Source organism: Cyprinus carpio, chromosome A4 (genome assembly GCF_018340385.1).
Source record: "Cyprinus carpio isolate SPL01 chromosome A4, ASM1834038v1, whole genome shotgun sequence".
Lineage (NCBI taxonomy): Eukaryota > Metazoa > Chordata > Actinopteri > Cypriniformes > Cyprinidae > Cyprinus > Cyprinus carpio.
Genome location: NC_056575.1, coordinates 12,150,283 through 12,166,486, shown reverse-complemented (window position 1 = coordinate 12,166,486; position 16,204 = coordinate 12,150,283). Strand labels below are relative to the sequence as shown.

The 16,204-nt window shown below is 26.6% G+C and overlaps 1 protein-coding gene across 1 annotated transcript; it reads left to right on the top strand.

Annotated features, from left to right (window-relative positions):
* Positions 1-4,282: 4,282 nt before the first annotated feature.
* LOC109052692 (CWF19 like cell cycle control factor 1) lies at positions 4,283-8,371 on the top strand. The gene is given in 15 exon segments (XM_042736591.1): positions 4,283-4,305; positions 4,474-4,522; positions 4,646-4,730; positions 4,819-4,920; positions 5,778-5,786; positions 5,789-5,991; positions 6,076-6,191; positions 6,272-6,356; positions 6,892-7,041; positions 7,158-7,287; positions 7,452-7,531; positions 7,651-7,776; positions 7,778-7,816; positions 7,818-7,862; positions 8,216-8,371. Coding segments are annotated over 15 exon segments (1,377 nt in total). The 3' UTR covers positions 8,351-8,371.
* The last annotated feature ends 7,833 nt before the right edge of the window (positions 8,372-16,204 follow it).

Here is a 16,204-nt window from a genome sequence, read left to right as displayed (position 1 = left end):
TTATAGCAAGGACATAAGGACAAACAGGACCAATGCTATTTTGGTAGAACAGATGATTTAGATATTTTGCGTCCCAGTAATGCAGAAACAGACTAATTGACCATTTTACACAATTAATTATTCAAATAATTTTGACCCGAAAATAAAAATAAAATAACTTGTACTTTGCTAATAGAAAATGTAGCCACACCCACACCCTCCCCAATTTTAATGTAAGGCAAAATTTTATATATATTTTATATATTATATATATATGATATTTTAACAATATATAATAATACATTTTATTATTGTTATAATATTTATTATATTTTTCATTATATATTCAGATTTGGTCAAACTTTAGTTTGAAGACCAATTCTTACTATTAACTAACTAGTAACTCTGAATTTGCCCTCAATAAACTCCTAATTTGCTGCTTATTAATAGTTTGTAAATTGTTGTTAAGTTCAGGTATAGGGTAGGATTAAGGGATATAAAATATGATCATGCAGAATCAGGGATTAATATGTATTTTGTAAGTACTGAGTTCTCTTCAGTTGCCTTTAGTCATCGGCATGCAGCAGTATTCCAAAGCATTTTGAGAGAACGGTCAATCATTTTTATTTTTTTTTCATAGAACTCTGCTGATGCTTTTCGAGTCTGTCGTCATGGAAACACGTGCAGAAAACAATTTTGTTTATGTGCAAATCAAATTATCTGTTGTCTGCCTGTGCAATATGGATGAAATGTTCTTCTAATAAATCAGGTAATAATCTCTTAATTTAATTTGACTTAATTCAGTTTTATTGAAGATAAAAACATAGCATTTATATATCCTAAGCTGCATTTTTTATATCCGATCATCTGAATCATGTTGCCACTTACTGGTTTAAAAAAAACTTATTTCTATTTGTATGTTTGATAACTAGTTTGACACATTTGTCACTTAGTATCCCCGAGTTAAACGAGCAAATCATTGGCCATCCACTGTCCCACCATCCTCTCTTACAGCTGGCTTGTCTTTGTTGGGACATCTGCTCAACATTAAGACCCAGTGGCCACAGTCTTTCCAGGACATAGACACAGGATAGAATCTACAGTACAGATGAAGCACAGAAAGTGGACAGTTTGAACATTTTTATTTAACTTACTCCTTTACATATTCAAGGCAACTTGGGAATACTCAACAAAACCAACATTCATTTTTGCTCGACATATGAAATTAATATATTAATTTGTTTAATTAGCTTATGCAAGTTTAGTGTTTTAATTTCATCTATAAATCTGAAGCCTTCACTTGTGCATCTGTATATTAGTAGTAGTAAATCTGTATATGTCATGTTATATATAGTTAAGGTACTGTACGTGCATTGGCATTAGATGGTTCTGTGCAGGCTGAAAATGTTTGGTGCATTTCTTGTAGAGTTCTTTCTCTCTGCCCAGATAAATATACAAGTTTAAAAACAAATTTGATGGATCAATTTCAATTAAATGACTGTCTGAAAACGATCATGTACTTTTCAAATAACACAACACAAAAAAAAATGAAAATTTTTAAAGGAATAGTTCACCAAAAAAAATGAAAATTGGCTGAAAATGTACTCACCCTCAGGTAAATTAATTTGTTTCTTCATCAGAACAGATTTGGAAAAAATAAGCATTATATCACTTGCTCACCAATTGTATTCTTTGCAGTGAATGGGTGCCATTGGAATGAGAGTCCAAACAGCTGATAAAAGCATCACAATCATCTATGTGACTCCAGTACATCAACCAACATCTTTTAAAGTTAAAAAAAAGGCTTTTTGTAATGAACAAATCCATCATGAAGACGTTTTAAGTCTTCTGTCTATAGTATTGCTTTCTCCAGTGAAAAAAGTCATCTCGTCTGAGAATCAGAAGAGAAATATATACAGATCAAGTACTGTTTACAAGTGAAAACAGTCCAAAAACTGTTCGGAAAAAATTATGTTGGTAGATTTATATGTGAGAGGACAACAGGGGATGGACTTCTTCACTGGAGGAAGTGTTATTATGGACTCAAGTTAAATGCTGAAGTTTAACTTGTATTTAATTTAAAATGCATTGATGGATTTATTACATACAAGCAGCTTTTTACTTCACGAGAGTCACTGATGTACTGAAGGGGTGTGAACTACTTGTGGATTATTGTGGTGTTTTTATCAGCTGTTTGGACTCTCATTCTGACGGCACCCATTCACTGCAGATGGTCCACTGATGAGCAAGAGATGTAATACTAAATTTCTCTGAATCTGTTTGGATGAAGAAATAAACTTACCTTTATCTTGAATTGCCTGAGGGTGAGTGAAAATTTTTGGGAGAACTATTCCTTTCAGTACTGAGGCTTTTTGAAAAAAAAAAAATTATAATAATAAAAAAAAATTATAATTATCTTTCATTAATTATCATTTCCTCACCCCCATGTTGTTTCAACCCTGTGTGACTTGTTCCTTCCATGGAACACAAAAGCGTGAATGTTAAAGAATGTTCCAGAGACTCTTTTAAAATCACACAGTTTGAGGGGAAGTAAATAATAACCAAATTTACATTACATTTTTTTTGCTATACTATTCCTTTAACGTCTCTGTTCTTTGTGTTGGTTGATCATTCCGATCTAGTAAACCGTTGTGGTAAACTTCTAGTAAACTTGCCATTTCAGACCTGGCTTGGCTCGCTAAATCTTTGTTCCCCAGCAGTCTGCAGTCTACTTCAGATCCCCAAAGAATGAACAATGTGGCTCACAGGACATTGGACAGGTAGAGAGAGCAAAGCAGCATGTTCTGTCCCAGAGCAGGAAAACGTCAGAAAGTCACCCAGGCATCTGAGAGGAAGACGTGGTGCTCCAGGCTGGTGGACAGGCTGACATCTCTGCTCATAATGTAGATGCCGTCGTTGTTCAGTGTGCAGGTGAGGTTTAAGCCAGATTTTGATGTGTTTTCCTTAAGTTGCAACCATTCTCCCGTATGCAATAATAAACCCAGTATTCCATTAAAAAATAAGAAAGGGTTTTGTGGGTGATGTGTGTGTGTGTGTGTGTGTGTGTGTGTGTGTGTGTGTGTGTGTGTGTGTGTGTGTTTGTGTGTGTGTGTGTGTGTGTGTGATTTTTAAGAAGTTAAGACTGATTTCAGGAGCAGTTTTAAAATGGAAGTGACTTGCAGAAAGGATGCGGTTTCGATCAGGTCCTCCAGAGTCTCGCTGGCCACCTGAACTTTGGAGGTGCTGATGAACTCCAGTAGCGTAGCAGCTCGAGCCCCGGCGCGCTCACTCCCCGCAGCTGCACCCGAATCCTCCGCGGACTCGCGCATCCCCGGAGCTGTTCAGCGCACGGAAGTAGTCGCTCTTCTCGATCAGTTTGCTTTTACTCACATTGTACGTTTTGTCATCCATCACGATTTCTATAATCTGCTCGGGGGGTGTCATGTCTGTTGTTCGGCTGTGATAAGAAGCGCTTTTAGTTAACATCCTTCGATGCCGAAGCCTGTATATGGAAATGAAAATGGAAATGTTCGGCACATGTGCATGCATGTATTCCATAAATAATCATGCAATTTGCAAACAAGGTCTGCATTGCAGACGCAAACAAACGGATTGTGTACATGTACTAAAGGAATAATGCTTTATAAATTAATCTGCCTTTTTAAATATGTTTAATTGGGCAGGTTTATACAGTCATCTAATTTGCATTTGTCATCCATTTCCACTTATTTGAACTCTGCTCTTATAGAAATCGTTGTTGTAGTATAAATGAGATGGGAGTTTATTTTCGTTTATTACATTGGGCACTTTGGCTTTTCAAATGTAAATCAGTTCCTATGTTTTAAAATCTATATGAAAGTGTTATATTAACGTGTTAGAAGAACATAGTGTAGGTTGTTTGGTTATTTGCATTATAAATGTATAATTTCTCTGATAATATTACGCTATAAAGCGATAGCGTTGCGAATAATGCGCGCATCTTTGAGGCGTTTAATACAATTTACGGTGTCGCTCTTGTATTTGCTCCGGAGAGAAACTTAAACGTGATTTAAGCTTTATAATATATATTATCGCGTTTATAAATTCTATACTTTATATATGGTATTTTCTCTAAAGCATTTAATAATTGTAGCACCAAAAACATAAAGTTTCACCTTAAGGTGTATATGTTATAAACAGGCGGCCGAAATCATTCACTCTCTGTTCTGACAGGGTTTGTTTTGACAACGCACACAATTTAACACCAGACACAAGGGACAATAATTTTAAAGAGTTTTTAAAGAACATTTGTATTTTAATCGGTATGGAAGACAAGCCTTTACGAGTGTAAGTTTAGCCTTTTGGGTTGAAAGGGGGCATATGTTAATGTTAGTAGGCTCGTACCTATGTTAATCAGTGATTTACAGTCATAATGGAAAGTAAAGACAGTAGTGTGTGTATAATATACTCGCGTGTTTCTTGTCCACGCTGATTTTATGTTTCATTCCCTCTCAGACTCGCATGTGGTGACGTTGAAGGAAGAATAAATGCTTTGTTCAACCGGGTGAACGCCATTCAGAAAAAGAGCGGGCAAATTTGATGTGAGTCCGCACGTGGATCTGTCTTACTGTGAAGCGATGAGCATAAGAGACAGCTGCGAGTTTAACGTGATGATGCTGTTTTTCAGTTGTTGCTGTGTGTTGGTGAATTTTTTGGAACTTCTCCTGAGGCGGAGGCAGAATGGGAGGCATACAAATCTGGTGCAAAAAAGGGTAACGTTAAGGTTCCTTTTAGTTTTGTTTGTTTGTTCATTAATTTATCAGTGTACTGAATTAATCGGTGATCTCTCTAAACCCCCAGCACCCATTCACACATATATTCTCGGCGCAGCCAGCCAAGAGACTGTGAAGTATCTCCCAAACTCTGATGGCTGCGAGTTGGCAGAAAACATCACATGTTTGGGTAAAATTAATCTATAACTCTCACAGCTTTGGAAGACGTATATCTGTGCAATTTTTGTGTTAACTGTGTATAAAAGTATGATTTACTACTCTGTGTATTGTGAGGGTCAGTGTTGCTTTTTTCTTTTTTTGTTTTTATATATATTTATTTTTCTTGGATGGATCCATAACACAGCCCTGCATCTTGAAGAAAAATTCTGCAGGTTTTCAAAATGTTTAATATTAGCCAATATGATAATGCAAAAATATGGTGGGTAATAATTCAAAAAATATCAGTTTTGCGAGCTTTAATGCACTTATCAAAAAAAAAAACAAAAAAAAGCAGTCAAATATCAAGTTGCATTCGAAATTTATTATTTAACTTATATGAAGGAAGGATCTGTAAAGGACTCGAAAAAAAAAAAACTGAGTGCATTCAACTTTACATAAACATACGTTTATAAATGCACAAGCTTTTTTCACAAAATCTAATTTTCTGTCACTGTTTGGGTGTAGTGAGACACTCACAGATGTAGCAAAAAAACTTTGGCCATAATTCCAACTTCGAAATCAGGATTAGGCATAAAATAATGTTTTGAGAATCATTCATAAATTTGAAAATCTTTGTGGAGGTTCTTCTGGTTATTATTGGGAGATAATGCAAGACTGCTTCACCTTACAAGTGGGTATCAAAATGCATATTTTAGTCGAGAATGTGTGACGTGTTAGAGCAAAACAGGCACTATTTTTCTAGTCAGCATCCCAACATTAGTAAGAAACGGGTTGGATTTTTCGTTCAGCAAATATGGAGCAGGATGTTGTAATGTTTAAAAATGAAACTGTCAATTTGAGTTAAACAAGTATGCTTTTTTTGCGCAGGGCGAAGAGGCGTTTCACTGGGGCATCGGGGCTTCAGATTGCCTATGTCAGTGGCAGAGAGGCTCAGCAGGAACCTGCTCCCTCACACTGCTTCACCTCTAAAGATATCATTGGCCTGGCGGCCCCACTGCTGTCTAACTCCAAATTTCGAGGAGTGGACATTCTCCTGACCTCCCAGTGGCCTCGAGGCGTATGGCAGTATGGAAACAGTCCCGTCAGTGCTTTGTGATGCTCCTTTAATTCATTTGAATCAGTTTTGCAGTGCTCAAGTGTCATTTACTTTCTCGGCCTTTTGTAGGAAACTGATACAAGGTTTTGTGGGGTTTCGTCCATCGCAGATCTCGCTGACAAACTGAAGCCCCGCTACCATTTTGCGGGACTGGAAGCGGTCCATTACGAGAGGCTGCCTTACAGGTGTGGCATTACAGCATCATGATATGTTTTGCTTTTCGGAAGATATTTGTCTTAAAAAAAAAATGTGTATAAATTTGCAGGAATCATGTAGTCCTTCAAGAGAATGCTCAGCATGTCAGTAGATTCATCGCCCTGGCAACAGTCAACAATCCTGCCAAGAAGAAGGTTTGTTTGTTTTTGTTTTTTGGTAAAGTTTTACTAATTTTGTTATTGTGCTGTAATTTTGTGCTTCTGTCATTTTTATTAGTTTTTTTTTTATAAAAAATCTCTTTTTTTATACTTTTAAATTTAAAAATTAATTTCCGCCAATTTCCAATATTTAATATTCAGGTGTATTACAAATAACAGAAAATAATTTTTAAAAGTTTTAGTTAACAGTAACCACATTTCTTAAAGTTCATATTTAAAAACAATTATTCATTAACACCAAGTATAATTTTTAGCAAATCTTAAAATAAACATCTGTATTTCATACTGCATATTGTAATTTTTTGATAATCAAATTCACTTTTATCAATCAATCAATTTTAGTTTTTAGTGTTTCATTGTTAAATTTTAGACAAAATGGAATTTTAATATCAGCCTTAACATCAAATGAATAACTGTCCATAATTGTAATATCTGTGCATAACATAATGCTTAAAAGACCTGTGGCAAATAGAGAGTGAATTTTAATTGTACTGTTGATCTTCTCTCATAGTATTTGTATGCATTCAACATTGTCCCGATGAAAAACATGGACCCCGCAGAGTTAGTCAAGCAGCCTCAGGATGTCACAGAAAATCCCTACAGGAAACCTACGAAAGATGGGAGGAAAGAAAAACCGCCACCCTCTATGACAGCCGCGGAGGTTTGAGTGTACAGTTTTTACTGACTGATAGAGTTAGTATGCAGGTGTAGTTTGTGGTTGTTTTTTTTTTTTTTTTTTTTAATGTTTTTGAAAGAAATCTTGTTGTTTTTGTTTAGGAGGAACCAGTATCCCAGTTCTTTTTTGATCTGGGCCAAAAGAAGCCACAGCACCAGCAACGTCACCATGACAGGAAGAGACAAACAGATGGAGACAGACCGAATTACCCCAAACAGCCCCGAAGACCCCGTGAGTCCATTCACCTGCAATCTTTCCGCTGATCTAATGGATCAAACCGGACTATTTTTATTACCTTATGTAGAAATATTCAGAAGAACTTAATTCAAGTCTGATTTTGGGGAGGATTTGAACCTTTGTTTTGGATTTGACCTTGTTTTCGTGTCTCATTACAGCACAGCCCACCGGACCCTGTTGGTTCTGCCTTGCAAGTCCAGAAGTCGAGAAGCACTTGGTCATAAGCATTGGAACACATGTGAGTCCACAAAATATGTATTCTGCAGTGTCACTTTAGAATGCTTTTAACATAAAAAAAAAAAAAATATCGACCTATAAATTATTGGACTTATTAATGTAGCTATTCTATTATTTCAGTGTTACATGGCTCTCGCTAAGGGTGGTCTCACCCCCGACCATGTTCTCCTGCTGCCCATCGGGCATTACCAGTCAGTGGTGGATTTGGCATCGGAGGTGGTTGAAGAGATGGAGAAATACAAGAGTGGCCGTCAAGAAGTTCTGTAAAAGCAGAGCGCAGCGGTGCAATCATGTTTGAGAGGAACTACCGTAGCCAGCACCTTCAACTACAGGTCCAGACAAAATATTGTCATTCATATTGAAATTGTGGTGTCTGCCTGACAGGACTGACCTGTACAGATCCCAGGTCAGTCTGAGCAGCACCACATATATGAAAAAGAGAGTCTGGTAAACTCATAGCAGTGTGGAGAGTGTGAGAGATGCCCAGCCCTCCACCGATAACAGACTTCAACATCACTTCATCAGTTTAAGTCTGAGCGGATAGACAGTCTGTCTGCGCTGACAGAGATAACCATTTCTGAGGAACGTGTTCCCGGTGATGACCAAATAGGTGATTTCCCAAAGACCTCCTTGTGTGAAAACAATGCGTAACGGGTCTAACAGAAACTACTTTTGTCGTGCTCAGGTAGTGCCGGTGTCCATGGAGAAGTGCAGTACAGAAGACATCAAGGAGGCGTTCATGACGCAAGCTGAAGAGCAGCAGATGGAACTGATGGAGATTCCAGCTCATACAGACCTCAAACAGGTACCTTCCATCTGAGTCCATCTCAGACTGAAAACAATTCTTCCAAAACTTCCAGCTTTGTGCTCATGTATGTTTATTTATTACAAATATGCTTTTAATATGATCATTTATTTACTACTTTAGTATAGTTATATAAATTGTATTTTTATTATATATATATATACTGGTAATATAATTTAGTTATTAATTATATACATTTTATTTTAAGTATACAGTTACTTAATACAGTATTATAAATTATTTGTTGTTATATTATACTGTCTTAATTTTTGTTATGCATTCTATACACACTAAATTATTTGTTTTATATATTATTTTCCTAAGTTTACATTATATAACGTTAAATAATTATAAATTACAATGATAATATCATAATTTATTACATTGTTTACATTGTGTTTATTGTTTGTTTTATATATATATACTGTTTTAATATAATTAGTACTTATGTAATAAAAAATGTTTTTTGTTTTTTTTAATTGGTATGTACTGTTATTGGCATATTTGAGTCCACTCAGTTTTAGTTTGCTGTTCTTAGTAATCTAACACAGTAAAAAAAAAAAAACTGCAAAATTACACGCTACCTTTGAAATTACATCTTTATGTAGTCTAAGATAGATTTAAAAAGTTGATTTGTTTATTTGGGTTTGTGCACTATTGTTAGGTGTTTTTGCTGTGGTCTGAGTAAAACATTCATTTTCACGTCTCTAATAACTGAACTATGTATATTATCTATGAAGTTAATATAGAGAGCAAAGGGGACTGGGTCTGTTTTGTGTAAAGATGCACTGTGACTAACTGGTGTGTTGTCCCATACAGATTGGCTCCTCCATGAACGCCCTACTTTTATGTGGGAGCTGGATACAGGAGGAGAAGCTGTTTTAATCGCATCAAGAAAAATTTCCCTTTGCACTTTTTGTCGGTAATTGTTTCAACAGACACTTCATCAGACGTGAGTTATTAATTATTTGAAATGAGTGTATCTGCGTAAATTACTTTCTTTGGCATAACCGCCTGTGCATTCGGTATGTATGTGTTTTGGCCTCAGGTCCAGTGTTGGCGAATCGCGGCGTTGTTGAACATCCTAATGCGTGCTGACTGGATGGGAGTGTAAAATGTACACACATAAGAATAAGAAGGATCAGCCAAACAAATGCGCTCTGACTTTGAGACCCATTCGACCTTCGCCACTTGATGAATGAGCGAACATTTTCAGGATTCATCTGCCTAAATCAATTCAATGTTTAATGAACTCGGTCTGTGTGTCAACTGCCTTCATTATTATCTTTTTTAAATTTTCAAAAAATTGATTTTTTTTTTTGCTGTTATAAACTTGGAACTTTGTGTTATTCTTCATAATTAAAGTCTTTAGTTTTTCAGATTTGTAAAATCTGGTTTCTCTTTAAGTAGTAACCGCGTGTGCATGTCCGCTGCGGGTTGTATGATGTCTTTTTGAGATTTTCTGAGGTTTTGTGCTTAGTCTTGAGTAAACAAACAACCAAGTGTCCATCTGACTAGCCTAACAAAGAAGACACTTAGGAAACAAAATAGTTGTAATTATAACTAAAATGGATATTCAACAATCCATAATTACTAGAAATATCTACTACATTATTATTTTTTAAATATCACAAAAACGACTTCTAAAATGAAACTTTCAATATTTGCTCTCAGATCTATTTTTCGATGTTTTGTGAGCAGACCTTTATTATGATAACGTGGAAGAGAAGGCTTTTATTTTTATTTTATTTTTTATTATTATTATTAATTCACACAACAAAAAAAAAAGTTTAAATACTAATAAATGGAATACAATTATTTGTACTACAAATATACAAAATGCATTTGAAAATGAGTGAAAAATGAGTAGTTTTCAGGGGTTGAGGACTTTTGTTATGTAACGCGGAAATGTCACGTGAAGAGTTCTTTTTTTTCACAACGATGCATTCGTTGCAAGTTCCCGACTAATTTGACACATTTAAACCGTAGAAATCGGTGTCTCTGTTCCAGTTAAAACGCTAACCAGTTGTTGACATGGATGAGGACGGATTTACCCATTGTGGGATCGGGAGTAGATCTTACAAAGGTAAGTTTAACGTTGCAGCATCAGCTGCTGCTCACATGATCGTCTGACATACATAATAGTGATTTTTTTCTTTCTTAAGGTTCCAAGCCATTCAGCAGCGAAGAATCGTAGCTTTCCTCAATCAGTTCATCGTCCACACCGTCAGGTTCCTGAACCGGTTTTTCCACAGTATGTGAGGAGGTATATTTCAGCTGTCAACACATCATTCCCCTCTTTACCTCCAACTTACACATTTCCTGAAAGTCTCAGTGTCCTGATGAATGTGTTCTTGCAGAAACTAGTTTAACAGTATCACTACGAATCCAACAGATTGAGACCACACTGAGCATGTTGGAAGCCAAGTTGTAACTCATACAATTTGAATCAGTGGAAATATTGTTGAAGAAAAATAACAGCAAAGCAACAAACAAAAATACTTTACTTCAACCAAATAAGAGAAGATAATGTTTGAAAAAAAAAAAAAGATTAAAGCAAATATAAATATGTCTAATTATTTAATTTTAAATAACATAGATTAACATAGACATTAGATTTAAAACACAGTTCAAACCAACTATATGTGTGTTGTAGTTTATTTTTATTTTATTTTTTAGATTTATTTTTTTATTTTTTTATTTTTTAATTTTTTTGTTTTTTTTTTTTTTTTTTTTTTTTTTTTTTTTTTTTTTTTTTTTATGTTGTTTATTTTTTTTTGTTTATTTTTTTATCCCTTTTTTTTTTTTTTTTTCAGTTTTGATATTCTTTTTTGTTTTTTTTTTTCATTTTTTGTTTTTTTTTTTTTTTTTTTTTTAATTTTTTTTTTATTTTTTTTTTTTTATTTTTTTTTTTATCTTGTTGTCGTAATCCATTGTTTTTTTTTTTTTTTTGTTTTTTTTTTTTTTTTTTTTTTTTTTTTTTTTTTTTTTTTTCGTTTTTTTCTTTTTTTTTGTCATGTTTATTTTTTTTTTTTTTTTTTTTGCACAGTTGCCCTCAGGCCAAAAGGTTTTTTTTTTTTTTTTGTTTAATGATAATTTTATGTTTATGAGCCCAAATTTTTTTTTATTTTTTTTTTTTTTTTTTTTTTTTTTATTGTGTGTTTTGGGATAAGAATTTGTGTTTGCTTTTATTTACTTTTTGTGGAGGTTTTGGTTTCTTTGTTTTTTTGTCATTTTTTTAGTTTTGTTTCTTTTAGCTTTTTTTCGCTTGCTTATTGTTGGGTTTTTATTTTTTTATGTTTCTTTTTGTTTTTTATTTTGTTCTTTTTGATCAGGTGTGTTTTGAGTTCTTTTGTGTAGGCAACCCATTGTTGTTCGCTGTTGTTTTTTTTATTTGTGTTGTTGGGTGATTTTTTTATTGATTTTTTTTCTTTTTTGTTTTTGTTTTTTGATTTTTTTGTTATGTTTGTTATATTGATGTCGTTTATGGATTTGTTTTAGAGTTGTTATTTTTTTGGTTGTTTGTTTTTTTTTGTGTTTGGTGGTTTTGTTGTGTTTAGTGTATTGGTTTCTTTGTATTTTGTATTAGTTATGTTTGTTTGTTGTGTTAAGGTTTGCATGTTTTTTGTTTTTTTTCTTTTCGTTGTTTTTTTTCCCAGTTTTGGCCATTACAAAATTAGATGGTAATGGTTTTTTTGGGATTTCGGGCCGGTTTATCTTGGTTTTTGTTAGCGACAGTAAAAAATATTATTTTATGGTTTTTTTACTTTTTTAGTCACTATACATGTGTTGTTATGAAGTGTTTTTATTGTATCTAATGTATTGTTTGAAATTCTTTTTAGTACCCCTTAGACGCACCTGTTCCAGATAGTATGCAAACCAAAGGATTGGAAGAGCAAGATGATGGCAGCTCAGGGCGGCGAATTTTTTTTTAGCGACTGATTTTTTTTTTTTTTTTATGAGCTTTTTGGTTTGTTGAGTTTATGTTTTGTGTAGGCCATCATTTTTTTTGTTCATCTTCAAAGGTTTGTTAAATGCACTTGAATGTCCTTATTTAGGATCATTCTTTGTAGTGATTGGCGCTAAGCTTGTGTTTCTCTAATTTCCAAGAGACTGCATATTTGTCATCTGTACTGAGGTGGTTTCTGATTGTTTTTTTTTTCACTATTTGTGTGTTGGTTTTAGTGATTGTGATGATTTTTGGTCCATTGAAGATCTGTTTAAGTACAACTCATTGTTTTTTGTCATAAATTGTTTTTTTTTTGCCTTTTTTTGTACATTTAATAACAATTTTTGGTGAGGTGTGTGGTTTTTGTTTTAATCTTTTGTTTACTATTTTTTTTTTGTTTTTTTTTTTTTTTTTTTTTTTTTTTTTTTTTTTTTTTTTTTTTTTTTTTTTTTTTTTTTTTTTTTTTTTTTTTTTTTTTTTTTTTTTTTTTTTTTTTTTTTTTTTTTTTTTTTTTTTTTTTTTTTTTTTTTTTTTTTTTTTTTTTTTTTTTTTTTTTTTTTTTTTTTTTTTTTTTTTTTTTTTTTTTTTTTTTTTTTTTTTTTTTTTTTTTTTTTTTTTTTTTTTTTTTTTTTTTTTTTTTTTTTTTTTTTTTTTTTTTTTTTTTTTTTTTTTTTTTTTTTTTTTTTTTTTTTTTTTTTTTTTTTTTTTTTTTTTTTTTTTTTTTTTTTTTTTTTTTTTTTTTTTTTTTTTTTTTTTTTTTTTTTTTTTTTTTTTTTTTTTTTTTTTTTTTTTTTTTTTTTTTTTTTTTTTTTTTTTTTTTTTTTTTTTTTTTTTTTTTTTTTTTTTTTTTTTTTTTTTTTTTTTTTTTTTTTTTTTTTTTTTTTTTTTTTTTTTTTTTTTTTTTTTTTTTTTTTTTTTTTTTTTTTTTTTTTTTTTTTTTTTTTTTTTTTTTTTTTTTTTTTTTTTTTTTTTTTTTTTTTTTTTTTTTTTTTTTTTTTTTTTTTTTTTTTTTTTTTTTTTTTTTTTTTTTTTTTTTTTTTTTTTTTTTTTTTTTTTTTTTTTTTTTTTTTTTTTTTTTTTTTTTTTTTTTTTTTTTTTTTTTTTTTTTTTTTTTTTTTTTTTTTTTTTTTTTTTTTTTTTTTTTTTTTTTTTTTTTTTTTTTTTTTTTTTTTTTTTTTTTTTTTTTTTTTTTTTTTTTTTTTTTTTTTTTTTTTTTTTTTTTTTTTTTTTTTTTTTTTTTTTTTTTTTTTTTTTTTTTTTTTTTTTTTTTTTTTTTTTTTTTTTTTTTTTTTTTTTTTTTTTTTTTTTTTTTTTTTTTTTTTTTTTTTTTTTTTTTTTTTTTTTTTTTTTTTTTTTTTTTTTTTTTTTTTTTTTTTTTTTTTTTTTTTTTTTTTTTTTTTTTTTTTTTTTTTTTTTTTTTTTTTTTTTTTTTTTTTTTTTTTTTTTTTTTTTTTTTTTTTTTTTTTTTTTTTTTTTTTTTTTTTTTTTTTTTTTTTTTTTTTTTTTTTTTTTTTTTTTTTTTTTTTTTTTTTTTTTTTTTTTTTTTTTTTTTTTTTTTTTTTTTTTTTTTTTTTTTTTTTTTTTTTTTTTTTTTTTTTTTTTTTTTTTTTTTTTTTTTTTTTTTTTTTTTTTTTTTTTTTTTTTTTTTTTTTTTTTTTTTTTTTTTTTTTTTTTTTTTTTTTTTTTTTTTTTTTTTTTTTTTTTTTTTTTTTTTTTTTTTTTTTTTTTTTTTTTTTTTTTTTTTTTTTTTTTTTTTTTTTTTTTTTTTTTTTTTTTTTTTTTTTTTTTTTTTTTTTTTTTTTTTTTTTTTTTTTTTTTTTTTTTTTTTTTTTTTTTTTTTTTTTTTTTTTTTTTTTTTTTTTTTTTTTTTTTTTTTTTTTTTTTTTTTTTTTTTTTTTTTTTTTTTTTTTTTTTTTTTTTTTTTTTTTTTTTTTTTTTTTTTTTTTTTTTTTTTTTTTTTTTTTTTTTTTTTTTTTTTTTTTTTTTTTTTTTTTTTTTTTTTTTTTTTTTTTTTTTTTTTTTTTTTTTTTTTTTTTTTTTTTTTTTTTTTTTTTTTTTTTTTTTTTTTTTTTTTTTTTTTTTTTTTTTTTTTTTTTTTTTTTTTTTTTTTTTTTTTTTTTTTTTTTTTTTTTTTTTTTTTTTTTTTTTTTTTTTTTTTTTTTTTTTTTTTTTTTTTTTTTTTTTTTTTTTTTTTTTTTTTTTTTTTTTTTTTTTTTTTTTTTTTTTTTTTTTTTTTTTTTTTTTTTTTTTTTTTTTTTTTTTTTTTTTTTTTTTTTTTTTTTTTTTTTTTTTTTTTTTTTTTTTTTTTTTTTTTTTTTTTTTTTTTTTTTTTTTTTTTTTTTTTTTTTTTTTTTTTTTTTTTTTTTTTTTTTTTTTTTTTTTTTTTTTTTTTTTTTTTTTTTTTTTTTTTTTTTTTTTTTTTTTTTTTTTTTTTTTTTTTTTTTTTTTTTTTTTTTTTTTTTTTTTTTTTTTTTTTTTTTTTTTTTTTTTTTTTTTTTTTTTTTTTTTTTTTTTTTTTTTTTTTTTTTTTTTTTTTTTTTTTTTTTTTTTTTTTTTTTTTTTTTTTTTTTTTTTTTTTTTTTTTTTTTTTTTTTTTTTTTTTTTTTTTTTTTTTTTTTTTTTTTTTTTTTTTTTTTTTTTTTTTTTTTTTTTTTTTTTTTTTTTTTTTTTTTTTTTTTTTTTTTTTTTTTTTTTTTTTTTTTTTTTTTTTTTTTTTTTTTTTTTTTTTTTTTTTTTTTTTTTTTTTTTTTTTTTTTTTTTTTTTTTTTTTTTTTTTTTTTTTTTTTTTTTTTTTTTTTTTTTTTTTTTTTTTTTTTTTTTTTTTTTTTTTTTTTTTTTTTTTTTTTTTTTTTTTTTTTTTTTTTTTTTTTTTTTTTTTTTTTTTTTTTTTTTTTTTTTTTTTTTTTTTTTTTTTTTTTTTTTTTTTTTTTTTTTTTTTTTTTTTTTTTTTTTTTTTTTTTTTTTTTTTTTTTTTTTTTTTTTTTTTTTTTTTTTTTTTTTTTTTTTTTTTTTTTTTTTTTTTTTTTTTTTTTTTTTTTTTTTTTTTTTTTTTTTTTTTTTTTTTTTTTTTTTTTTTTTTTTTTTTTTTTTTTTTTTTTTTTTTTTTTTTTTTTTTTTTTTTTTTTTTTTTTTTTTTTTTTTTTTTTTTTTTTTTTTTTTTTTTTTTTTTTTTTTTTTTTTTTTTTTTTTTTTTTTTTTTTTTTTTTTTTTTTTTTTTTTTTTTTTTTTTTTTTTTTTTTTTTTTTTTTTTTTTTTTTTTTTTTTTTTTTTTTTTTTTTTTTTTTTTTTTTTTTTTTTTTTTTTTTTTTTTTTTTTTTTTTTTTTTTTTTTTTTTTTTTTTTTTTTTTTTTTTTTTTTTTTTTTTTTTTTTTTTTTTTTTTTTTTTTTTTTTTTTTTTTTTTTTTTTTTTTTTTTTTTTTTTTTTTTTTTTTTTTTTTTTTTTTTTTTTTTTTTTTTTTTTTTTTTTTTTTTTTTTTTTTTTTTTTTTTTTTTTTTTTTTTTTTTTTTTTTTTTTTTTTTTTTTTTTTTTTTTTTTTTTTTTTTTTTTTTTTTTTTTTTTTTTTTTTTTTTTTTTTTTTTTTTTTTTTTTTTTTTTTTTTTTTTTTTTTTTTTTTTTTTTTTTTTTTTTTTTTTTTTTTTTTTTTTTTTTTTTTTTTTTTTTTTTTTTTTTTTTTTTTTTTTTTTTTTTTTTTTTTTTTTTTTTTTTTTTTTTTTTTTTTTTTTTTTTTTTTTTTTTTTTTTTTTTTTTTTTTTTTTTTTTTTTTTTTTTTTTTTTTTTTTTTTTTTTTTTTTTTTTTTTTTTTTTTTTTTTTTTTTTTTTTTTTTTTTTTTTTTTTTTTTTTTTTTTTTTTTTTTTTTTTTTTTTTTTTTTTTTTTTTTTTTTTTTTTTTTTTTTTTTTTTTTTTTTTTTTTTTTTTTTT